General features: G+C 42.9%; 1 protein-coding gene across 2 annotated transcripts; it reads left to right on the plus strand.

Moving 5' to 3' along the window:
- Positions 1-894: 894 nt before the first annotated feature.
- Positions 895-24,414, plus strand: RTCB (RNA 2',3'-cyclic phosphate and 5'-OH ligase). 2 transcript variants are annotated; one of them, XM_064590662.1, is made up of 13 exons: positions 895-1,085; positions 3,980-4,058; positions 8,158-8,225; positions 9,545-9,644; positions 10,566-10,722; positions 12,289-12,445; positions 14,114-14,273; positions 15,429-15,604; positions 16,104-16,292; positions 16,936-17,046; positions 18,394-18,513; positions 22,318-22,472; positions 23,266-24,414. In XM_064590662.1, exons 1-12 carry the CDS (start codon positions 993-995, stop codon positions 22,423-22,425), a joined length of 1,518 nt encoding a protein of 505 aa, XP_064446732.1. In that variant the 5' UTR covers positions 895-992; the 3' UTR covers positions 22,426-22,472; positions 23,266-24,414. The 2 variants fall into 2 exon arrangements, with proteins under 2 accessions (XP_064446732.1, XP_045728609.1); XM_045872653.2 differs by having other exon boundaries at positions 22,318-24,414.
- The last annotated feature ends 851 nt before the right edge of the window (positions 24,415-25,265 follow it).

Here is a 25,265-nt window from a genome sequence, read left to right on the forward strand (position 1 = left end):
AAACAAAGGTGAAGAGAGATGAATCATACAAGGCTGGTAAAGCAGCCTCTGCACACCAGGCAGAGGTAGAAATTGAATCAAAGTCTTTCCGATTCCAAAGTCACCGCTATTTACGTGAGGTGGGACTAGAAGCCGAAATCACGAGAAAATCGCTTACTACTGTGAGCAAGAGACAGGCGTCTGTCCGCAAGGACTGTGATCTACATCTTTATGGCGCACATCTGGCCTTAACAACCACCCCCATCAGTGTTTGTTGGAATAAATGATAAGCTGTCACATTCATTCTTTGGAATGTTCTTTTCTTTTTAAGATTTTATTTATTTGACAGAGAGAGACAGCGAGAGAGGGAACACAAGCAGGGGGAGTGGGAGAGGGAGAAGCAGGCCTCCTGCAGAGCAGGGAGCCCGATGCGGGGCTCGATCCCAGGACCCTGGGACCATGACCTGAGCCGAAGGCAGATGCTTAACGACTGAGCGACCCAGGTGCCCCTGGAATGTTCTTTTCTACAGAAAAGTTATTTAATGTGCATCCACAAATTCATTCTGAAACATTACAAATGTCCAGTTATATTTTTAAACATGTTTCTCGGCTATCCACATCTTTTTTCCCTCACTGTTGGGAATGTAAACTCCACGCAGATTTTCATTACAGCAGTTGGACCTGATCCAGATTCAGTGTGTTTTTCGAGCACTTCCAAAACAAAGGACGACTACATCTCACTAGAAACGACTGCATTTAGTTTCGCTTTAAGCCTGGAAGAGGGCTTAGTAAATATCCGAAAGATAAACACTAGAGGGCAGTCTAACTTACCGAGATAAAAGCGATTTTGGTGGCAGGAGTTTCGAGCCTCGGTGCTTGCCGTCGCCCATCCTGCGGCGGAGCCTACCGCGCCTGCGCGTTGACTTCCGGAAGGCGGTACTTCAGGCAGCGGGACAGCGCGGCAGCGTCTCTTCAAAGCGGAGCGGGGAGTTTTTTTTACCGTTGTCGCCGCCATGAGTCGTAGTTATAATGATGAGCTGCAGTTCTTGGAAAAGATCAGTAAAAACTGCTGGAGAATCAAGAAGGGCTTCGTGCCCAACATGCAGGTGAGGCGGGGAAGCGGGAGCCGGTGGCGGGGCCTTCCCCGGGGGCCCGCGGCACCTCCCTGCCCACCGGGCCCGGCCTTCCCGCTCGCCCTCCCGACCCCTGGCCGGGCGCGGGGACCGTCCCGCCCCCACCCTCCGGCCGGCCCCACCTCCCGGCGCAAAAGGTCCCCGAAGCGGAGCGTTCCTGGGGAAGCCAAGTGAACGCGAAATTCGCGCTTGCAAAAGCGCTTTCGCGTAGGAGTCCCAAACACCGTAAGACGTTTCGTTCCCGAGCTTTGGAGACGTTGGTGGTTTTTCACATGGTGGCACAGCCAGTCAGTCCAAGGTGGGGTTGCTGGGACGGGAACCCCCTTCCTGAGTCATGCCGGCCATCTGGGTGACGTTTACGGACCTGTGTTTGCTGAAGCCAGTTAGTAGCGTTCACTGTTCAATAAAACGTGTGTGCCTCTCGCGGCTGTGTAGAAGGTTCGCAGGGCAGGGTGGCTTGTTTTTAATACTCACTTCGCTGGGGGTGGGTTGGTGACACAGTTCCCTCCAGCCGCCTAGTAGGAAGCTCAGCCAGGACTTGATACCCATTTTACTTCTCTTTCCTCTGACAGAATGATGTATTCCCGGTGGAGACTTGGAACCCAGTACCAGGGAGTGCGAAAGCCTGGGCTCGCTATCTCCCTCGGGCTTCATTGCCATTTGTGCCTGTTATTTTCCATTAAAGTGAAGAAAACAGTCATTTGTAAGGTTTTGGGGACATATGTTAAGTAGCTTTTGACCTCCCTTAAGGTGCCCTGTAAGTGTACTGGAGGCTTGTGAGTCTGTGTCTTGGTAAGAGTTCCTGACAGCCACTCCACTCTTTTTACTCAGTATCAGAACTTACCGAGTGTCCCCCATGAGCAAAGCTAGACACCGAGAGGAGGAAAGGGCCATGGTCCTAAGATTCCATTTTGCTGTTTTCCGTTTAGCCAGTTTCTGTTTATGGAATCCGGTTCCCTGAATGAAGGAGTAGGCAATAACCACGACATGATGGTCATGGTAACACACTGTCAGTGTCTGGGAGTGGTTCTAGCTGCACTTTTGGCACACACTGCTGCTAATTCTGCCTACGAGCAAGTCTCATCTTGCGACGGGCAGTTACCGTTTGACTCTTTGTACGGCACTTTACTGTCATTTCTCCCCTAAGAATGGAGGGTTGAAATCTCGATATACTGCTCTTAAAAAGTTGCTGACCTTTATGCGAAGCTTGAACTGAATTCCCATTCTTGAGAGATGAGTGAATTTCACAATAATTACCGAATCTGTCCTCCTTAATCTTTGTTCCTCCCTTAAGACCCACATGCTGCACTAAAAATTCCTCTTCCCTAAAAGACTCCCCTTCCAGTTTTATGTCATTTTTGTGTCTCCTTTATATCTCCTGAATGTCTTGCAGCTCCAGTGATGTCTCTGGTCTTTGAAGAGCTGGTTAAAACCGTGAACACCTCTCAAGCCTCCTCCAGCTCCCTGGGCTACTGAGCCACTTCATCAGTTTCTTCCATACCACTCTCCTGTCATAGTGCTTGCCTCATTACCCTCTTAATTTTCTAGTCTGGGCTGCATCCTGGGTTGGAAATTTCCTCAAAAACAGGATCTTAGGGACACCTGGGTGGCTCAGTTAAGCGTCTGCCTTCAGCTCAGGTCATGATCTCAGGGTCCTGGGGTCAAGTCCCACATCGGGCTCCTTGCTCAGTGGGGAGCCTGCTTGTCCCTCTGCCTGCCCCTCTCTCTCTGACAAATGGATGAAATCTTTAAAAAAAAAAAAAACAGGATCTTATATATTCTTTGTATCTCCCCTATTGCCCACTACAGTGCCTAAAGCATAATAAGTCCTCAGTAAATGTTTGGTGAATTAATAAAATGTGGCCCTTAGAAAATTGTACTGGAAAAAAAAAAAGAAAATTGTACTGGAGACATTTTCCGTTTTCAACTGGTGTTATTCAAGCAGAAGTCCTCTTTCTTACAAAAGAAAGAAATTTGTCCAGGTGATTAGTGTTAAGTCTTTGCTTCTTCAGTGGGCAGCTTCTTCATTATCTTTGATATCTGATAAAAATGTTCTGGCCTTTGGTGTTACATAATTACGTCCTCCATTGCCTTTTGTATTTTTTTGTCAGGCTCCTTTATCCTCTTAAATTGTGTAGATTCTAGAACTAAGCACACAGCTGTGTAGCTCCATGTTAAATTTTTTTTACTCTTTACCTAAGTATTGATTTATAAATCAGCATAGGACAAAATAAAGTGTAATGTGCTGTTGTCTTAGGCACAGAAAAAATACACTAAGGTCAGATGACTGCATTTTTATGTTTAGAATTTTACTCTTTTGATTCATTCATTTATCAAGACCCACTGATTTTTAGAAGCACAAGAGTAGTAGGACTTTTGGCCTTGGTGAGAGCATAGTTGGAAGTCTTTTCTTTCTTTCTCTCTTTCTTTCTTTCTTTTTTGTTTTTTTTTTAAAGGTTTTATTTATTTGAGAGAGAGAGAGAGCATGAGTGTGGTGAGGGGCTCCATCCTTGGGACTCCAGGATCATGACCTGAGCTGAAGGCAGATGCCTAACCAACTGAGCCACCCAGGTGCCCCAAGACTTCTTTATCACACATGCAAAAAATTCCTGTTGAATTCTTAAGTGTTTCTTTAAGAGTAGGAGAATAAACAATTTGAGAACATTGCAAAATACATTTTTAATACATATTTAAAGATAGGAGCATCTGGTAGTCTTTGTTAGGAAGTTTTGTGCTTGCTTAAGGTAATGAGAAAGTGTTTTATAAGGAGTAAAGTAAAATAAATATTACATATAGTACGTGCGTTCTATCCAGTGCATATATATCATAGGCATGTGCTCATAGTTTTTCCTTTTTGTTCGTACCAGGTTGAAGGAGTTTTCTACGTGAATGATGCTCTGGAAAAATTAATGTTTGAGGAACTAAGGAATGCCTGTCGGGGTGGTGGTAAGTACATCAGAGTTTTACATGTGGCCATATAAATAGTATCTTCCCTGTGGCATGATAATGCTAACTCAATTATAATTTAAAAATTCAAAAGTATTGTCAGGTAATAAGACTTAAATGAGACCAAAAACCTGTTACTTATTTGTGATCACATTGTTAGCCACCTTGCTTTGTAGAAACTGTTTGGAGCTGGGTAGACCTGGTTGATTTTGAAGCTAACCTCGAACAGTAATAAGGAGCTACCATTTATTGTGCACTTACTATGTGCCAGGCACTTTGCTAGGTACATTACGTAGATTATCTCATGTAATTCTTAAGAGTAATTTTAAGAGGAAAATGTTATGTCCATTTTACAGACGTGTAAGGCAAGGCTCAGTGATGTTAAGTAGTTTTATTTATTTTTTATTAACATAAAATGTATTATTTATTTCAGGGGTACAGGTCTGTGATTCATCAGTCTTACACAATTCACAGTGCTCACCGTAGCACATACCCTCCCCAGTGTCCATCACCCAGCCACCCCATCCCTCCCACCCCCCTCCATTCCAGCAACCCTAAGTTTGTTTCCTGACATTGAGTCTCTTATGGTTTGTCTCCCTCTCTGGTTTTGTCTTGTTTCATTTTTCCCTCCCTTCCCCTATGATCCTCTGTCTTGTTTCTCAAATTCCTCGCATCACTGAGATCATATGATACTTTCCTTTCTCTGATTGACTTATTTTGCTTAGCATAATACCTTCTAGTTCCATTTACGTCTTTGCAAATGGCAAGCTTTCATTTTTTTGATGGCTGCATGCTATTCCATGGTGTATATATACTACATCTTCTTTATCCATTCATCTGTTGATGGACATCTAGGCTCTTTCCATAGTTTGGCTATTGTGGACATTGCTGCTATAAACATTGGGGTGCACGTACCCCTTCGGATCCCTACATTTGTATCTTTGGGGTAAATACCCAGTAGTGCAATTGATGGGTCGTGGGGTAGCTCTATTTTCAACTTTTTGAGGAACCTCCATACTGTTTTCCAGAGTGGCTGCCAGCTTGCATTCCCACCAACAGTGTAGGAGGGTTCCCCTTTCTCCGCATCCCCGCCAACATCTGTTGTTTCCTGACTTGTTAATTTTAGCCATTCTGACTGGTGTGAGGTGGTATCTCATTGAGGTTTTGATTTGTATTTCCCTGATGCCGAGTGATGTTGAGCACTTTTTCATATGTCGGCCATTTGGATGTCTTTGCAGAAATGTCTGTTCATGTCTTCCACCCATTTCTTGATTGGATTGGTTGTTCTTTGGGTGTTGAGTTTGATAAGTTCTTTACAGATTTTGGATACTAGCCCCTTATCTGATATGTCATTTACAAATATTTTCTCCCATTCTGTCGGGTTATCTTTTGGTTTTGTTGACTGTTTCCTTTGCTGCACAAAAGCTTTTTGTCTTGATGAAGTCCCAATAGTTCATTTTTGCCCTTGCTTCCCTTGCCTTTGGCGATGTTTCTAGGAAGTTGCTTCGGCTGAGGTCAAAGAGGTTGCTGCCTGTGTTCTCCTCAAGGGTTTTGACGGATTCCTGTCTCACATTTAGGTCTTTCATCCATTTTGAGTCTATTTTTGTGTGTGGTGTAAGGAAATGGTCCAGTTTCATTCTTCTGCATGTGGCTGCCCAATGTTCCCAACACCGTTTGTTGAAGAGACTGTCTTTTTTCCATTGGACATTCTTTCCTGCTTTGTCAAAGATGAGTTGACCATAGAGTTGAGGGTCCATTTCTGGGCTCTCTATTCTGTTCCATTGATCTATGTGTCTGTTTTTGTGCCAGACCCATACTGTCTTGATGATGACAGCTTTGTAATAGAGCTGGAAGTCCGGAATTGTGATGCCGCCAGGTTTGCTTTTCTTTTTCAACATTCCTCTGGCTATGCGGGGTCTTTTCTGCTTCCATACAAATTTTAGGATTATTTGTTCCATTTCTTTGAAAAACATTGATGGTATTTTGATAGAGATTGCATTAAATGTGTAGATTGCTCTAGGTAGCATAGACATTTTCACGATATTTGTTCTTCCAGTCTATGAGCATGGAACGCTTTTCCATTTCTTTGTGTCTTCTTCAATTTCTTTCCTGAGTATTCTATAGTTTTCTGAATACAGATTCTTTTCCTCTTTGGTTAGATTTATTCCTAAGTATCTTATGGTTTTGGGTGCAGTTGTAAATGGGATCGACTCCTTATTTTCTCTTTCTTTTGTCTTGTTGTTGGTGTATAGGAATGCAACTGATCTCTATGCATTGATATTATATCTTGACACTTTACTGAATTCCTGTATAAGTTCTAGCAGTTTTGGGGTGGAGTCATTTGGGTTTTCCACATAAAGTATCATATCATCTGCAGAGTGAGAGTTTGAGTTCTTCTTTGCGGATTCGGGTGCCTTTTATTTCTTTTTGTTGTCTGATTGCTGAAGCTAGGACTTGTAGTGCTCTGTTGAATAGCAGTGGTGATAGTGGACATCCCTGCCGTGTTCCTGACCTTAGGGGGAAAGCTCTCAGTTTTTCCCCATTGAGAGTGATATTCACTGTGGGTTTTTCATAGATGGCTTTTATGATACTGAGGTATGTAGCCTCTTTCCCTATACTCTGAAGAGTTTTAATCAAGAAAGGATGCTTTACTTCGTCAAGTGCTTTTTCTGCATCTATTGAGAGGATCATACGGTTCTTGTTCTTTCTTTTATTAATGTATCACATTGATTGATTTGTGGATGTTGAACCAACCTTGCGGCCCAGGAATAAATCCTGCTTGGTCGTGGTGAATAATCCTTTTAATGTACTGTTGGATCCTATTGGCTAGTATTTTGGCGAGAATTTTTGCATCCATGTTCACCAGGGATATTGGTCTGTAATTCTCCTTTTTGAGGGGGTCTTTGTCTGGTTTCGGGGTCAAGGTAGTGCTGGCCTCGTAAAATGAGTTTGGAAGTTTTCCTTTTTGGAACGGTTTCATAAGAATAGGTATTAATTCTGCTTTAAATGTTTGGTAGAATTCCCCTGGGAAGCCATCTAGCCCTGAGCTCTTGTTTGTTGGTAAGTCGTTTTAATTAGTCCAGTTGCATAACTTCTCAATGACAGAGGCGGAACTTAGATCTAAGAGTGTCTGATTCCAGAGTCTGCATTCTTAACGAGTACACTGATTAGCCTCACTGAACTTCAGCTAATCTCGTCTGTAAAGGGGAGTTGATTACACTTACCTTGCAGAACTGCACCAATGTTTAGGGATAAGTGTATAAAGCTCTAATATAATGCTCTAATGATTACAGTGGAACCTGGTTTTAACCCATTTATTTTTAGCTCCACAGTCTAAATCCCACCCCTGTCCCCACCAGGACATCCTGACTTGCCTAAAATGACACTGCGACCAAGTGATAGAGCAAAGCTAGAGCCCCATGTCCCCTGCCTTTCAGTCCAGTGTTGTCCCAGCTCTTCTGCATTGCCCTTCTTTGTCACTTAGAGTAAAACCAGTGTTGATTTTTTTTTTTTTTTTGCGTAAATAATAAAACTATTGAAAGAATTTTTTTTTTTTTTTTTTTTTTACATCGGCAACATAGCGTTTATTAGTTGTTTCACATTTCTCAGTGCTGTGTTTGCAAGGAACCTTCCCGTGGTATGCACAGAACGCTGACAGCGTGTCTGTGATTACTCCGGTTGCCCTCGCTACCGTCCTGTGCGTCTGCTGCCGCCACCTTCTTCTTCTTCTTCTTTTAAGATTTTATTTATTTGACAGAGAGACAGCGAGAGCAGGAACACAAGCAGGGGGAGCGGGAGAGGGAGAAGCAGGCTTCCCGCCGAGCAGGGAGCCCGATGTGGGACTCGATCCCAGGACCCTGGGATCATGACCTGAGCCGAAGGCAGACGCTTAACGACTGAGCCACCCGGGTGCCCCCGTGCTGGCTGCCTTCTTGATGAAGCCCCCTTCCCACTTCACCCCAAACATCCTCTCCTGCTTTGTTGTCCTGGTGGTCCTGACCACTACCCCTTCATTTAACGCAAGCAAGAAACCTATGAATGTACTTAGTGCTAAAAATCACCTGCGTCCCCTTTTCTAATTCTGAATTTTTGTCTTCAGGTGTCGGTGGCTTCCTGCCAGCCATGAAACAAATTGGCAATGTGGCAGCCCTGCCTGGGATTGTTCATGTGAGTCCATGTTCAGAGTTTGAATCATTTATATTTTGTCTTAGTCTCAAAGTTTGCGAGTGGATGAATGGCCAGGCCTAACTGATAGCGGTGTCACTTAGATAGTGACCTTCAAACATCTAGAAATAACCATGGAGCTTAAAGAAGTAATTGAGTCTAGATAGCATCTCAGTTTCTGGTTACTTTTTGCTAGAACCTGTAAGCATTTGAAAATCTTTGAAGTAGTTTTGTTTTCTTGTTTCTTTGTCACAGTACAGCATTATTCCTGGATCAGGATACCACCATTGAAAGTTTCACTCTGGTCCCATTCAAGGGGATGATTGGAGAAAGAATGGACAGAAGTGTAAGGGTTAGACCTGTGGGGAGGGAGAAAGTACAGTACAGTTGTTGTAGGCATGATTGGGAAAGGAGGATGGTGGCGATAACAGGTAGGCCTGGGTGGTGCAAGTGGGGCCCCTCCACAGTCTAACATTCAGGTTCCACCATCACAAGAAGGTATGAAATCCTTACAGCAGACATTTTTTGAGGTCTTTATACCATTTATTGTGCTGGCACTTGGGAGGAAAATGAACAGAAATGGACTGTGCATGTAAGGAACTCTTAGGTGTCTAGGTGTCTGCATTGACCTGCATTCTTCCTGGGTCAGGGCCCTTTCCTAGGCCCCAGATGTAGAAAGTGTACAGTATTCATACCAGCAAATGGATTACATTTGCCTATGATGGCTTAAACACTAAGGACCAGTATAAATCAGATATTTCCCTTCACTTAGCCTGATGGGACCACAATTTGTCCGTGTCTGAAGATTATCTTTAAAATGTAATTCTACTTCGGGTGTCTGGGTGGCTCAGTTGGTTGAGTATCCAACTCTTGATTTCGGCTCAGGTCATGATCTCAGGGTCACGGGATCAAGCCCTGCTTTGGGCTTCACACTCAGCGGAGAGTGCTTAAGATATTCTCCCTCCCTCTTCACCTCCTCACCCCGCTCTCTCTCACTCTCTGAAATAATAAGTAAATTTTTCTTTTATAACAATAAATATTTAGAACATAATACTACCTTAAAGTTAGTATGTGGCCCTCCTATAGCATGTTATACTGAGGCGTTTCTGTTTCAGTTTCTTAGACTTTATTAAAAAGGTTTTTTTTCCTGCTATTTTTAACTTTATGATTAGAAGTTTTTATACTTAATTTTCACCAATAGAGAAGGTTTCACAAAAACAGAATCTTGATTTGGGGAAGGCTTCGGCCCACAGCCCACTTGAGAATTAATATGGTCTTGTCAGGTTGAGAAAGCTGTATTTCATTTTCTAATTCTCTTTCAGCGATCTATTGGGCTTCCTGATGTCCATTCAGGTTATGGGTTTGCTATTGGGAATATGGCAGCCTTTGATATGAGTGACCCCGAAGCAGTGGTATCCCCAGGTAAGGTCACTGTGCACATCTGCCGTCAGGTGTGAAGCAGTCCTTCTGAAATAGAGGAGGATGGACATCTCTCAGTCTCATGTCTATCATTCCTTGTCCCCTACTTTACTGAGAGGATTAATTTTGGACACTCGGAGGCTATTAAAATATCAAGTAAAGTGTACATTTATGGAAAATTATTTGGGCTCCTACTATATGCCAGGCAGTTTTTAGACATTGGCTACAAAACAAACTGAAATGCTTCGCTGGCAAATTATGTGTCTTCTTTGTGTCCCAGTTAATTCTCGGGCAAATTGGAGCTAGTAATGTTAACTCCACGTAGCATTACTATGAGGAGTAAATGAGCTAAGCTGTGAAAAGTACTTAGCACAGTACGAGGCACTTAGGAAGTACTGGGTAAGTGATTGCTCTCATTATCATCATTACGATTAATTTCTAGTTGTATATATCTTTTTTTAATCTTTAGTCTAGATGATACTCATTGTTTATTACCGCCTTCCTGGCCCACAAAGTACCTGTAGTATGTACATTACTTTAAGTGTTTTGATGTCATCAGACTACCTACTTTGTAGGCTACTTTTAAAAAGTTATCTTTAAAAGAAGAGCTGTCTGGGGCACCTGGGTGGCTCAGTTGGTTAAGCGACTGCCTTCGGCTCAGGTCATGATCCTGGAGTCCCGGGATCAAGTCCCACATCGGGCTCCCTGCTCAGCAGGGAGTCTGCTTCTCCCTCTGACCCTCTTCCCTCTCGTGCTCTCTGTCTCTCATTCTCTCTCTCTCAAATAAATAAATAAAATCTTTAAAAAATAAATAAATAAAAGAAGAGCTGTCTTTCAAACCCTATATTAATGGTGAGAAACCACAGGTAACATTGCCCAACTACCTGGTTTTGCTAATCTGTGACTGACTTCTCTATTTTGCAGGTGGTGTTGGATTTGACATCAACTGCGGTGTGCGCTTGCTAAGAACCAATTTAGACGAAAGCGATGTCCAGCCTGTGAAGGAGCAGCTTGCCCAAGCTATGTTTGACCACATTCCTGTTGGGGTGGGATCAAAAGGTGTCATCCCCATGAGTGCCAAGTAAGAGGACAAGATTCCAATAAACAGATTGGGAAAGAAAATAACCACGTGACCCTTATATTCATAACCAATGTAGGATGCTTAGGGGATGGGGATTGTTCAGTCACCTTTCAGGAAGTGGTAATGAATTGTTCTTTTACACATGAGGTGCCCCCTGCGCCATTGATTAGAGAGATTAGTCAAGTGATGTTCATTAGAACAGCCTTTGACACACAGAATTTATAATAGAGAAATACCCCTGAGAGTTACTGAGCACTTCCTACATGGAAGGCGCTGTGCTATAGTATACGTCTATCATGTCATTTTATTTAGATAATAACCCTAATGTTATTCCCAATTGACAAAGGAAAGTGAGGTTTAAAGAGGTAGTAAGCTAGTAAGTAAAGTCAGGATTCAAACCAGAGATCCTTTGGTTTCAGAGGCTGTATTCTGAACCGCCTTTTTTCAGTGAGCCTCTATTTAGCCATGACCTTCCTTTTTGAATGATGGCACTGAATGTTGTATATTTAGCGAGGATGTTAAATATTTCAGCAGTAGAGAATGAGATTGAAAGCCACAGCACAACTGCCTTTTCGATGGCCAGTGACGGTACCGTCATGGCTCTTGCAAAGCTGTGCGTCTTAAACTTTGCGGAACGTGTGCTTAACTAGAATGTTTCTTTGGCATCTTCTGTTTTATCTTTAAAATTATGTGACTTTGGCATTCTAATTACATACACGTACATACGTTAATACCAGTATGTTTCTGGCTGTTAACAGTTCTGCAGCTCCCCTCCAGCCAAAAACCAAAAACAAAAAACTTGGAGTAAACTGATAAATTGAAGGATCTGCGATTTATGTGGTCCTGACATGCAGCCCTGGTTTGAAAAGCATACCTAGGACAATATGAATTCTAAGATCTTCATAAATATTTTAAATAGAAATCTTGTCCTATATCATAAATAATGTTTGAAATGGGCTATAGTGGGGAGATGACCTAGATCATTTAACCTTCCAGATAGTGTGTTGGGAGGGCTGGACCTTAGATGAAGATCAAGGCTGTTTCCTTCTAGGGATTTAATGTATGTGCCCCTTCAAAATGCATGTGCACTGAAGCCATGTAGTATTTCTGCAGAGATACCTTAAAATTTATCCTGTGCCACCTGAAGGCATTTACATAGGTTTATTATTTGGCTGTAATTGTTCATAAATTATTAATGAAGGTGGGTAGCTGTGGTAAAGTTAGTGGTAGATGGTGATATCTGATGGCAGTTATAAATTTTCTTTGCCTTTCAGAGAGGCAAATCTAAAGCAAAGAAGATTTGAAGAGTACAAGGGACTGAATAAATGTCTGAAGAACTATAATTATCTCTCACATGGTCCTTACTGTTTTATATCGCAATTATTTATGTAGCTGCTTTCCTCAAAAAGCCTGGAGCTGCTGAGAGCACAAACTGTGCATCTAGCACAGCGCCTGGTACACAGGCGAGAGTAAATGGACCGTTTCCTTCTGCCCTTTTGAGGTGTGGTCATCTTAGCTTTTGCTCTGCCTTGGCTGTGAAATGACCAGACCTTATTATTCCCTCAGAGACTTGGAGGAGGCCTTGGAGATGGGTGTGGACTGGTCCCTGAGGGAAGGCTATGCCTGGGCTGAGGACAAGGAGCACTGTGAGGAGTACGGAAGGATGTTGCAGGCTGACCCCAACAAGGTCTCCGCAAGGGCTAAGAAAAGAGGCCTTCCTCAGGTAACACGTGGGAGGGGCAACGTTCTTGGGGCCGGGGGGTGGGGGGGTGGGTCGTGTGTTTCTATTGAGGGGGAAATGTCTTCTATGTAGCAAACATATCCCCAGGTTTTTCACAGTATATCAAAAAGAACACAAATTTGTTTATGCTTCGTTCTTACTCTTAAAAAACTGTTAGGAACTTGCAGATGTTCATAAAACAAAACAAAATGTGCTGAATTAGAAATGGATGGGAGAAAAGTGAGATATGATTATAAGGCTTAAAAATGTATGCCCAAATTACGTACGTACATACTTTGACAGTCCACAGATGTGGCTGAGTTTTATGGAGTCCAAGATGAGAAGACATACCTTGTCAGTTCATGGCATCCATGAGATAAGAATATACCACATGTTTGAAATCTACAGCTAATGGCAATGGCTTTGCCATTAATTCTCTGTGACTGTGGGCAAGTCTCTTTTGCCTGAGTCTGGTTTTCTTTTCTTTTCTTTTCTTTTTTTTTAAGATTTTATTTGTCAGAGTGCAAGAGCACAAGTAGGGGGAGAGGCAGAGGGAGAGTGTGTTGGGAGGGCTGGACCACTGAGCAAGGAGCCCGATGCAGGACTCAGTCCCACGACCCTGGGATCATGACCTGAGTCGAAGGCAGATGCTTAACCGACTTGAGCCACCCAGGTGTACCTCTGAGTCTGGTTTTCTTACCTGAAAACTAGTTAAACTTGTTAAATCTAGGCAGCCTCTAAAGACTCTTCCAGCACTTCTGTGCCGTGGTCCCTAAATCATCTCTTAACTCCAGTTACAGGATACATTCTTTCAGTGGTGGATAATGGTAGTTGTCACTAAACTCATAGATGTTTTAAAAATCATTCGAACTTAGACCTTGTGTAAGAGTCTGCATTCACCAGAGTTCATCCCAAAATTTGACCCTTCTGTCCACAACGTTTAAAATGTTCTATGGGGGGGCGCCGGGGTGGCTCAGTTGGTTAAGTGACTGCCTTCGGCTCAGGTCATGATCCTGGAGTCCCGGGATCGAGTCCCGCATCGGGCTCCCTGCTCAGCAGGGAGTCTGCTTCTCCCTCTCCCGCTTCCCCCTCTTGTGCTGTCTCTCTCTCACTCTCTCTCAAATAAATAAATAAAAAAAATCTTTAAAAAAAAAAATTAAAATGTTCTATGGGCCATTTAATGGTCTGAGTTTTGGTTTATGAAGTTTTTAATACATATTTGTATATACCTCAAGCAAGTAATGATACAGTAAACTTCAAGAGCTACTCTACCATATTTTTTTATTGTGTATTGCTTTAAATGCATGAAGCATTTCTGAGGCTGAGAAATTTCTTTGTTATATAAAACACTGTGATTATTTATCTACCAGTTGATTTTACCAATTTGCTTTTTAAATGATTTTTTTTTTTAAAGCAGAATAGAAGCCTGGCGCCTGGGTGACTCAGTCAGTTGAGTGTCTGACTCTTGGTTTCCACTCAGGTCAAGATCTCATGGGTTTGGGAGATCAAGCCCCGTGTCAGGCTCCCCGCTCAGTGGGGAGTCTACTTGAAGACTGTCCCTCTGCACCTCCCCCGACTTGTGCATGCACACTGCCGCACTCTCTCTCTCAAATCAATAAATCTTTAAAAGCGAAATAGAAGGTGTTTTATCAGACATTCTTACTTTTGCAGTTGGGGACCCTGGGAGCAGGCAACCACTATGCAGAAATCCAGGTTGTGGATGAGATTTTCAATGAGTACGCAGCTAAGAAAATGGGCATCGACCATAAGGGACAGGTGTGTGTGATGATCCACAGTGGAAGCAGAGGCTTGGGCCACCAAGTAGCCACAGGTATATTCTGGATCTAATTTTTGACTCAGTGCTCAAACACGCATTTATAGGGAACCAAATAGCGATTTCAGAGAGAAAGCTCGAACTATATTGCATAGGTTTTTACTATTTCACATGGTATTGTCATAGGAGATTAAATAGTTTGCATTATACTATTCCATTTATACATTTATGATGTATGCAGATGTGTTTTACATACCTGTAATGCAAGATTAAGTGTTATAGTGGATTCGGTGATGAAATTGGCAAGGACCTGCCCTCAAATTGTCTCAAGAAAGAGATGTCACGTTCTTTAAAATGAAAAGGTAGTACTTGATAAAATACCAAAGAACAGTCTATATAAAGCGTTTAAAAAAAAAAAGATACTGGAGGTGGCGTGGTGAACACATACTGTTTGCAGTTTGAACAATCATGCACAAAGGACATTCATGACCGAAAGACAGCATGAACAAAAGCAGAAGGCAGGGGAACAGCAGCAAGGTCACTTTGGATGATTGATAGGACGTGTGAAAGGATTTATGAATTTATGAGAAGGTATATAAACACATGGAAATTTTTATAAACCTTAAGTTGTATATTATAATAGTTCATCCTTGTGTGTACATTTCATCCTATGGGAATTTAATAATTTGGGCCAGCTTGACCCATTAGAATATTAAATCTGGCAAATGTATGGAGCACTGACTAGTAATTCTGACTGAGTACTTCTCTGCACTTTGCCATGGATTTGATTTTCCTGCTCTTCTAGCAACTTGTCTCCAAGTCTTTTCTGTTAAGTCACTAAAAGATTATTTTTTAAAACCATGACAGTAATAAAATGTACTTTACTATTTCTATTCATTCATTTTCATGCCAGGAAAGGGGAGACTAAGACCATGTTGTTGCTATTTGTGTTCACCTCATTCCCTGTCCAAGTTCCTATAGGGAAGGTGTTAGCTTTGTAACCCACATACTTTGTGTCACACAGCGCTGACAGAAGATCCTCAATAACCATGTCTTGACCAAGCGAATAGATGAACTTAGAAACACGTCAAAGGAAAAGTTGTATTTTATTTGCTTTTTAAAAAATGGGTTTGAATGTAGCCTACTTTTCTGCAATAAAGCTGAATTATAAAGGTAAAAGCGGCCGATTTAGACTTCTTCTCTCTGGTCCAGATGCACTGGTAGCTATGGAAAAAGCCATGAAGAGAGACAAGATTATAGTCAACGACCGGCAGTTGGCTTGTGCTCGGATCGCTTCCCCAGAGGGTCAGGACTACCTAAAGGGGATGGCAGCTGCTGGGAACTATGCCTGGGTCAACCGCTCCTCCATGACCTTCTTAACCCGTCAGGTACAGTTGAAGTTGCTCTTCTGTTACTCATGATAAGGTTTAAAAAAGAGCCTATAGAATCCGGTTTTCGAAATCTATGTAATAAATCCTGGAAATATTGGCAAGGTGTCCAGGCTCTTGATGTCTCCTTAAATCAAATCAGCAGAGTATCAGGTGTGGGGAATGAGAAAAGAAGAGAAACCAAAATTGTTCCTAGAATTTGCCTTGAGCAGCAGATAGGATAGAAGTGCATTCACGAAGATTAGAAGGCTGAGGAAGAAGCTGTTCTGAATAGTGGAATTAAGAGTAGCCCAGCAGCTTTTCAACCAGAGTTGGAATTTATGGAGTGAAATTTGCAATGTGGTGTAAAGGATGGTTTTTGTCTTTTATGTGAAGATTAATAATACTGCTATATTTGAGCTCTTAAATCCCTCACTCCCTATAGGAACAGAGCAGCTGAAACCAGAGGAGTTCTGAAGAGCTGGTTCTGGCCGCTTTTAACATAGGCTTTTCCTTTTAGGCCTTCGCCAAGGTCTTCAACACAACCCCTGATGACTTGGACCTGCATGTGATCTATGACGTTTCTCACAATATTGCCAAAGTAGAGCAGCACGTGGTGGACGGAAAGGAACGGACACTGTTGGTTCACAGGAAGGGATCCACCCGAGCTTTCCCCCCTCACCATCCCCTCATTGCTGTTGATTACCAAGTATGTACTAAGCCATTTGTGGTTTCAGGCCATGGGGGCATGATTTAGGTCGTTCTAAACATGGGTGAATTTAAACAGAGAGGCAGTGGTTGTGTAAAGAAAGTCTGTCCTCCCTGAGAACAGTGATTTCCAGTCTTCTCTGAAGCAATGACTCCCCCCTCATCTGTGCCTGCAGTGGGAAGTCTAAAACGTCCTGCATGGAGACTCTTTTACTCCATATAGGTGATCTCTTCAAGGCCTTTGAATGATTGGAAGGCAAGATTAAGATTAAACTCAGTCTGTTCATCTCTCCTCTCCTCTTGGTATCTGGTTGTGGTAGAGGTAGAAGGGCCCTTAGCAGAACCTGGAGAGGTCAAGCGCCTTGCCCGGGATGGTTCTTCCTAATGACGCTTCGCCAGACATTTGAATTTGGCTTCACTCCTGCATTGTCTGTTTTCTGCTGCCTTCCTGGTCCTCACATTTTTCCCTCCCAGTTATCCAAGAATTAAAATATGTCCTAGTAAGTTTTGAAAGCAGTGTATTTGGAGGCCCAGCTTTCTCCCACAGCCCTGCACTACAAGAGGAAGTATAAATCTCAGGCATAAAAAGCTCATTTAAAGCTTTTCTAAATTGTAATATGTTGGATTGGTGTTTGCATCCTCAGCTCACTGGACAACCCGTGCTCATTGGCGGCACTATGGGTACCTGTAGTTACGTTCTTACTGGCACTGAACAGGGCATGACTGAGACCTTTGGAACAACTTGTCATGGAGCGGTAAGGAAAACAGAAACTTAGAAATGGTCTCTTCAGTTTGCCATTTTGCGTTTTGACAGGTTAATGTATTTGAGCATTAACAGAGTTGAAGTTTGGATCCATCTTGTTTCCTACCTGAATTTCTTCCCATAATATATGCTGTCTAGTGAACCAACTAAGGTCACTTAGTAATCTCTACCTTAGTGGAGTCATTGTAGAGTGAGGGACTGTTTCCCACCTCTGCAAGTCCACAAAATCCAGACTGGGAAATTCCCACATTGGCATAACAGATAGAACTTTAACTGATGCAAGTTCACATCACAGCTTATCTCAGCCATTCACAGACCTAGTCATTTGCGGAATTTGCTCCTTTCTAGGTAGGTCCACTCAAGATTTGGGGGATTTGCACCTCAGAGCCCAGGCGTAGACAGCACACCTATTTCACCATATCGCCTCTTATCTTCTAAGCCAGGGGTTGGCAGACTTTTTCTGTAAAGCACCAGACAGTAGATATTTTAGGCTTTGGGGCCATATGGTCTCTGTAGTACCTATTCCATTGTGCTATTGTAGTGAAAAAGCAGCCATAGACAATACATAAACCAATGGGAATTACTGTATGCCAATAAAACTTTATTTACAGAAACAGGTGGTGGGCCAGATTGGCCCACAAACCAGTTTGCCACGCCATGTTCTGAGCCATGAGAGTGCTTAGCTAGTGATGGAGTGGAAAATTGAAACTCTAGAGTATCTTCTTATAGGACAGACCCTCACAAATGTATTTGAGCCTTCCTTTTTCTCTGATCCCTTCTCATTTCCAGCTGCCTCCCAACTCCTCATTTTTAACCCAGTGATAACCAGCACAACATCGCATACCACACATTAGCAACACCTGGAGGCATTGTTTTTTTGTTTGTTTATTGTCACGGTAAGGGAGGGGAGTTTTGTTCCTGGCATCTAGTAGAGGCCAAGGATGCTGCTGAACATTCTATGTGACATAGAATTATCCAGCCCAAAATGTGAGTAGTGCTAAGGTTGAAAAACTGTTTTAAATCAAAAGGCACAAGGTTTTTGTGATGACAGACCTACTGTTTGTGATTAAAATCAATTTATATTGAATTGATAATTAATTACAAATACAAAACTAAATCTTTCAATACTGAATGTTCTATATAGGTGGAAATTTGTTTTCTGGAAGGGTATGATGCGATTTGTAACAAAAGACTAAGGTTGATAAAACAGAAAAAGATTATTTTCTAACTCTAAAGAAGTCAGGGAAAAGGCATATAATCCCAAAAGTTTAAATAATTATTGGAGTTGAATGTAAATTTTAGCTCAGAATTTTTAAAGTTCATTCCTTTCCTAATCTAGGGCCGTGCATTGTCCCGAGCAAAATCTCGTCGTAATTTAGATTTTCAGGATGTCTTGGACAAACTGGCAGATATGGGAATCGCAATCCGCGTTGCCTCACCCAAATTGGTTATGGAAGAGGTAAGTGAAATTTCGATAAATGCTCCGCATAAAACTGTCTGTGATTTATGCCACTACACAGCATAACTTTCGGTATTGCTATCAGATAACTATGTTTGTTTTTAAATAACCTCAATTACAATTTATCATTGTCTTTTGTTTGGAGATTAATTACAAGGCAAGTCCACAAGAATGATTCTTACCTTTTTTTTTTAAGATTTTATTTATTTATTTGAGAGAGAGACAAAGATGGCGAACGGGGAGGAGAGGGAGAAGCAGGCTCCCTGCTGAGCAGATTCAGTCCCAGGACCCTGGGATCATGACCTGAGCTGATGGCAGATGCTTAAACGACTGAGCCACCCAGGTGCCCCATCCAGCTGTTTTTAATAATCAGACTGAAGGGGCTCCTGGGTGGCTCAGTTGGTTAAGTGTCTACGCCTTCAGCTCAGGTCATGATCCCGGAGTCCTGGGATCGAGTCCCGCATCGGGCTCCCAGCTCAGCGGGGAGCCTGCTTCTCCCTCTGACCCTCTCCCCTCTCATACTGTTTCTCTCTCTCTCTCTCAAATAAATAAAATCTTAAAAAAAAATCAGACTGAAATCCCAAGAGTAGACTTACTGAGTCACAGAGTACGACAAAGCCTTATTTCTTTTTTTTTTTTAAGATTTTATTTATTTATTTGAGAGAGAGAGAGAATGAGAGACAGAGAGCACGAGAGGGAAGAGGGCAGAGGGGGAAGCAGACCCCCTGCTGAGCAGGGAGCCCAATGTGGGACTCGATCCAGGGACTCCAGGATCATGACCTGAGCCGAAGGCAGTTGCTTAACCAACTGAGCCACCCAGGCGCCCCAAAGCCTTATTTCTTAATAACAATTTTTTCTTTGATTTTAAGAATAACACCTGTTTATGGGGTGGTGGCTCAGTTGGTTAAACGTCCGATTCTTGGTTTCAGCTCAGATCGTGATCTCAGGGTTGTGAGATAAAGCCGGGCTCCACTCTGGGCATGCAGCCTGCTTAAGATTCTCTCTTTCTCCCTCTCCCTCTGCCCCTCCTGAGCCCTTCCCTGTCTTAAAAAAAAAAAAAAAGAAAAGAAACACCTATTTCATTAAGAGATTTTGGAAAATGCAAAGAAGAAAACAAAACATCTAAAATTACACCAACTAGGGCGCCTGGGTGGCTCAGTTGGTTAAGCGACTGCCTTCGGCTCAGGTCATGATCCTGGAGTCCCTGGATCGAGTCCCGCATCGGGCTCCCTGCTCGGCAGGGAGTCTGCTTCTCCCTCTGACCCTCCTCCCTCTCATGCTCTCTGTCTCTCATTCTCTCTGTCTCAAATAAATAAAATAAAAAATCTTTAAAAAATAAAAAATAAAATAAAATAAAATTACACCAACCAGAGATAACCTTTATTGATACTTGGTATTTTCTTTATGTGTATGTTTTACGTATGATTTTTTCATTCACTCAGGAAATACTTATTAAACATCTATAGTTAGGTGCTATTCTAGGTAGTTGGGGTACTGCAGAGAACAAAACCAACAAATCCCTTTCTTGTGAAACTTAGCACAGAGTAAAAGATGTAGTGTTAGATGACAGACATTAAGTGCTACAAAGTAAGAATGGGACAGGGATAGGGAAAGATAGGAAGTGGGTGCGGTTTTAAATAGGGTGTAGTGGAGTGATACTTGAGTGAAGACCTGAAGGGAGTGAGAGAGTGGACTGTGTAGGTATCTAGGGGCAAGCTTTCCAGGCAGAGAGAACAGCCACGTGCAGAAACCCTAAGGCGAGATTATGCCTGGATGTTGGAGAAATAGCAAGAAGGCCACTATGATAAGAACAAGCAAGAGGGAGCTGAGGTCAGAGAGGTGGGAGCGCCAGATCGTGTGAGTCCTTGCCTTTCCTTTACAGAAGGACTTTTGCACTTACTCTGAGGGAGGGGATGGGAAGACATTGGAGAATTTTGAGCAGAAGAGTAACATGATCTGGCACACTGATGAGAAGAATCTGGAAGAGAAATTGATGCAGAAAAGAGGGGGGAATTATTGGAGTAGTGTCCTTGGATAGATGAGAGTGCATGGGGTTGGTCTTTGCTAGGAGCTCAGATAATGAATCCTTAATAAAAGGAGAGAAGGTAGGATGCAGGTAGTCGGGGAAGAGCTGGTGAGATTTTATGGAGATTCTGTTCTGGTGGTTTCTCTTTTTTCAGTGTAGTAGAAAGTGGTACCAGCAACTTAAGCGTGGGGACGCAGGAGAAGGTATGAAATAACCATTGAAGAGAAAGAGTGATCAGCCTGGTGAGATTTGGGGTGGGTGCCAGGACAGCAGCAAGGGCCTACTGGAGCTCAGTTTGGTGACTGGGTGTTTTTCAGCTACATTCAGCTGTACACGTGCAGGCGTGAAATAGAGGGTGAGTTAACTTTAACCAGGTCTGCAAGTGTGGTGCCGTGGAAGAGACACAAGGTTGTTGAGGAATTGCAAAGAGATTGTACATCTCACGGGGTTCAAGGATCGTTGGACATGGAGCACAGGAGGGCATGAGCTGGAAACCTAGCTGTGGTCAGCAGCCTGACATGCTCCCAAGTGGAGATTAGGGAGGAGTTTAATTGCTGCTAATGACAAGTTGTGGGGTATGGCCCTGGCTGGGAGTGAATGATCAGGGTAAGCATTGAAGGAGCAAAAGTCAAGGAACTGGAAGCCAAGATACTGAAAGTGTCCTTATCCTAGATATTGAAACTATTTGGAATTATAGCAGAACAGAGTGACAGTGAGCCAGGAGCGAGAAATCTTCAAGTAATGCTACGGAGTGCTTCCGGGTCTAGCAGGTAACTGCAGCAAGAAGAGGGAGTGAAAGATGACCGGAGACTCAAAAAGGGAAACGGGGATTACTTAGTGGGGAGGGAGTGCGAATGGTCTGGAAAGAACCAAGATGAGCAAGGCCACACCCGTCACCGTCCTGGGCCTAATGACAGGACCCCACTTAGGAGGGAAAGTAGCTAGTACTTCAGAAAGTTGGAGGTGGAAGTTACATCCCTGGAGGAGATCTGTGTTTCCTCAAGAGCAGGAGGGTGAAGGGAGTGTTCAGATCGGGGGGACAGGGAGAGCATTCTGCACATGACTAACTGGAAGGAGTCCAGAGGCTGCAGTGCGAAAGTTAGAGATTGGAGGGGAATGAGCTAGCAAGGGGTGTGTACAGAGCCCTGTGGGAATCCAGTGGGAGGCCTGAGCTGCTATGCTGCCATCACTGGGGAGAGGGGGTGTGTGATGAGACTAGTCTGAATGGCAGGACAGTGACTGAGGGGGAAGGGAGGGTCGAGGTCTTGCTGCAAACTCAGAAAGAACAGCGAGCGTGTCCGTGTATATACATATAAACATACACACGGTGTTAGTAATACAGGTGCATTGAATAACTTTCCCTTGTTGTGAAGGTAATAGCTGTTCATTCCAGAAATTTTGACAACTGTGGAAATAAAGTCAGAATGGCCAGTAACTACCAACCAAAGATAATGACCGCTAACAGGATGATTTGGTGCATTTCCTTTCTGTTGTGTGTTTTATTCAGTTAAACATTTACTGTTTTTCCTAGTTATACAAGTAATATACATTCTATGGGGAAATTATGAGACAGAGAGGAAAAATATAAAGGTGAAAGTGTTTATCTTATTAATCTCTTGCCAACATTGAGTTCAGTCATCATCTTTGTTTGATACACACACCAAAAAGAAAACTCAGTAGTATTTTAATGTGCATTTCTTTGATCCCACATGACGTTTAATGCTTTCAAGGATTACATTTTAAGTAGATTTTTACAGTTTTTAACTCCTTCCCTTCAGGCTCCCGAGTCCTATAAGAACGTGACGGATGTGGTGAACACCTGCCACGATGCTGGAATCAGCAAGAAGGCCATTAAACTGAGACCGATTGCCGTGATCAAAGGATAGAATGCTGACCACAGTTGCCAAACGCCACTGCCCCTCATGGAACGAAGGTGGACGGAAACGCTCCTTAGACACCAGACTCGAGACCTGACCGGCTCAATGTGCACAGCTGTAACTGCCCGTCCCCGAGTGGCTGGCGGGCAGCTGCTGCTCTCGGCAGCCAGGGTCATAACGTTACCTTCCGGGAGGAGTCCCACTGCCCTCGTTTGGAAAGGGATGTCTGTGCTTCCTCCCTGATTGTCCCACAGGTTTTAGGAAAATCTATTAGGGGGTGGGGATAGATCAAGATACTGCCTAACTCACTCATGGAAGCCTGTAGTCATCAGAATGAACTTCTTTACAGCAAGCCTGGTTTATAGTCTGAGAGGTGTCGTGAAGCGCGTTCTAGTAAATAAGGTTTTTAAATGTTTCCTTTCCCTCCTCCCTTTGTCTGTTTGTCCATTCATCCACCCATCCAGCCCCTTCCCCTGAACCCAGCAAAACCCTAAACACCACTCTCACTTGGAAAGTACCCACGGGGTCCTATCCGGATGTTAGATGAATGGATAATGGGACACGTTGAGGAGGGAACGTGTATGGAGGTATAGGAATAGGGGCTCAAAAGCAATTTTTCATAGACTTGCTACTTTGCTTATCCTAAATATGAGGCAGAGTTTTGCCTGCACATGGCATCTTTTGGGACCTGTCATTAACGAGGCCTGGTTTGGTAAACTTTGTGGATGAGGTCCTGCAGCAGCAGAAAACCCCCCACATGATACTGAGTGTCTTTATGTTTGTGATTGAATTATTATAAAAACATTACATGACCACAGCTGTGATGTTAACGGTTGTTCTGTTCGACAGGTTGACGGGTGCCATCCAGTCAGATTTTGTGTTCTCTACGGTGACACCTGAAGATGTTAAAGTGACAGGTTACTAAGGCCTTTGTTGAGTCCAAACAGCCAGTAAAACAGAAAAAAATCTAATAAAGTTGCAATATGTTGTTTTATTTTTTTTTTTTTTTAAGATTTTTTTTATTTATTTATTTGAAAGAGAGAATGAGATAGAGAGAGCATGAGAGGGGGGAGAGTCAGAAGGAGAAGCAGACTCCCCGCGGAGCAGGGAGCCCGATGTGGGACTCGATCCCGGGACTCCAGGATCATGACCGGAGCTGAAGGCAGTCGCTTAACCAACTGAGCCACCCAGGCACCCTATGTTGTTTTATCTTGTGCCTAGTAGTTTATATCTCAGGACCATTAGTATTTGTGCTTGATTCACTTTGGTTAGTGTTGCTATTGCCTGCTTTTCTCCCAGGTTGCTTTTAGTGACTCACTCTAAAATATTCTTTCCTAAAACCTCAACTTACAGTAAAAACCCTCCTTAGAGTACCTTCTAGATGCTGCCGTTTGGAAGGGCTGGAAAAGATAGACTTCCTCTGAAAAATGGCCGATAGGAAACGGCATAGCGTGGCTCGACGTTGAGCACCCAGTCACCTAAATATTTTGATGGTAGAGTTTGAAAATAACCAACAAACCAGTTAGGACTCTTGATGTAATAATTACAGGCCACTCATGCCTTCAGACTGGACCAGCCACTCCTGTGCGCACATGACTGAAGGATGCATGTTACCAGCGAACGCTGCAGGGCACCTCGAGATGAACAGGCTTCTGGCGGGTACTAGCTTCTCCAGGGGTGAGCAATGTTGGAGTGGAGACTCCCCCTAATAACCGGGCTTGCGGAATGACGTGTCATTTGAAACTAATGCAAAGCAAGGTCCCCTCCCAAAACTAACTGATGGCAGTGCAAGAAATGCTGTGTATCATCTTAAATACATATGCTGAGTTTTATTAGAAGCTTTGAAAGTTCCTCCGGGGAGGTACGAGGAGGAGCAGGTGAGAAGAAGAGACAAAGACAATGGTTTAGGTGGTGGTTCTGCGCTATGAGCTTTTCTTGTACATTAGCATTTGCAGTGAGCTCAGCCCTATTGATGACCATAGGAAGTAATGATTAACATTTTGAGTTCAAAAAGAAAGGCACAAGCATTGTTTTCCTTTCTCTCGAGATGTTATTTTCCCATTTGAGTTAGAAAACCACTTAAAAATAAATGCTCAAATGAAGCGGACATTATCGGTTGTTTTTATTGCCCTGAGTAACAACCCCCTAGGCCTCTGCACACACACACAGCTAGAACACCCTTCCATAAGCCCCATCTGGCTCAGTATGGATAAAGAGGAGTCCTTAACACTGCACATCTTGGTCCCTTTTTAGGGCCTTTAAGTCAGTCCATTTATAATTAATAATATTCTCAAAACCTCACACTGATGATGGGCTGTATCATCCCTGTCATCAGCATAGGGATGGGAAAACCAGTTGATGAGACATAAGCAAAATAGGAAGAATCACTAATTTTCTAATTTGATAACTTTCCTGGAGCAGCAAGGAAATGATTTAAATACTGAATTAAATCTTGCAAATCCCATTGTGATCTCCAAATTATACTTCATATAACTTTCAAAAACTTAAGCACAGAATAACTTTTTTTTAGCTTATTTTTTCTGCTTGAGACTGCCAGTTTCCTCGTGTTCGTTATAAAGTTTTTCTGTCTTCCATTTCTGAAAATTCCCTGCAGACTTCACGTCTGTTGCTGAGAAATGTACCATTCCTTGTGCTTAGAATTCCAACACACAACTTAACACAACCCATCCTATACTTATTTCTCACATTGTTTTTGCATCTGCTCTAGTGCTTGACTATGTGGGATTTTTATATCCAGAGAGCATGATTTGTGGCCATCTGGATTTGTTCATGATGACAATGCTGTTAATTATCAATCAGGCACATTGGAGTATGCCACATCGTTTGAA

The sequence above is a fragment of the Mirounga angustirostris genome, unplaced genomic scaffold (genome assembly GCF_029215605.1).
Source record: "Mirounga angustirostris isolate CCGP_5_RB_7025 unplaced genomic scaffold, mMirAng1.0.hap1 SCAF_5, whole genome shotgun sequence".
Taxonomy (NCBI): Eukaryota; Metazoa; Chordata; class Mammalia; order Carnivora; family Phocidae; genus Mirounga; species Mirounga angustirostris.

Bases quoted from the DNA above. Each gene is read 5' to 3' on its own strand.
- RTCB (XM_045872653.2), top strand. From the start codon at position 993: ATGAGTCGTAGTTATAATGATGAGCTGCAGTTCTTGGAAAAGATCAGT. The intron at 12,446-14,113 runs GTAACACGTGGG...TTACTTTTGCAG, and splicing joins AGAAAAGAGGCCTTCCTCAG to TTGGGGACCCTGGGAGCAGG. The intron at 17,047-18,393 runs GTAAGGAAAACA...TTCCTAATCTAG, and splicing joins GAACAACTTGTCATGGAGCG to GGCCGTGCATTGTCCCGAGC.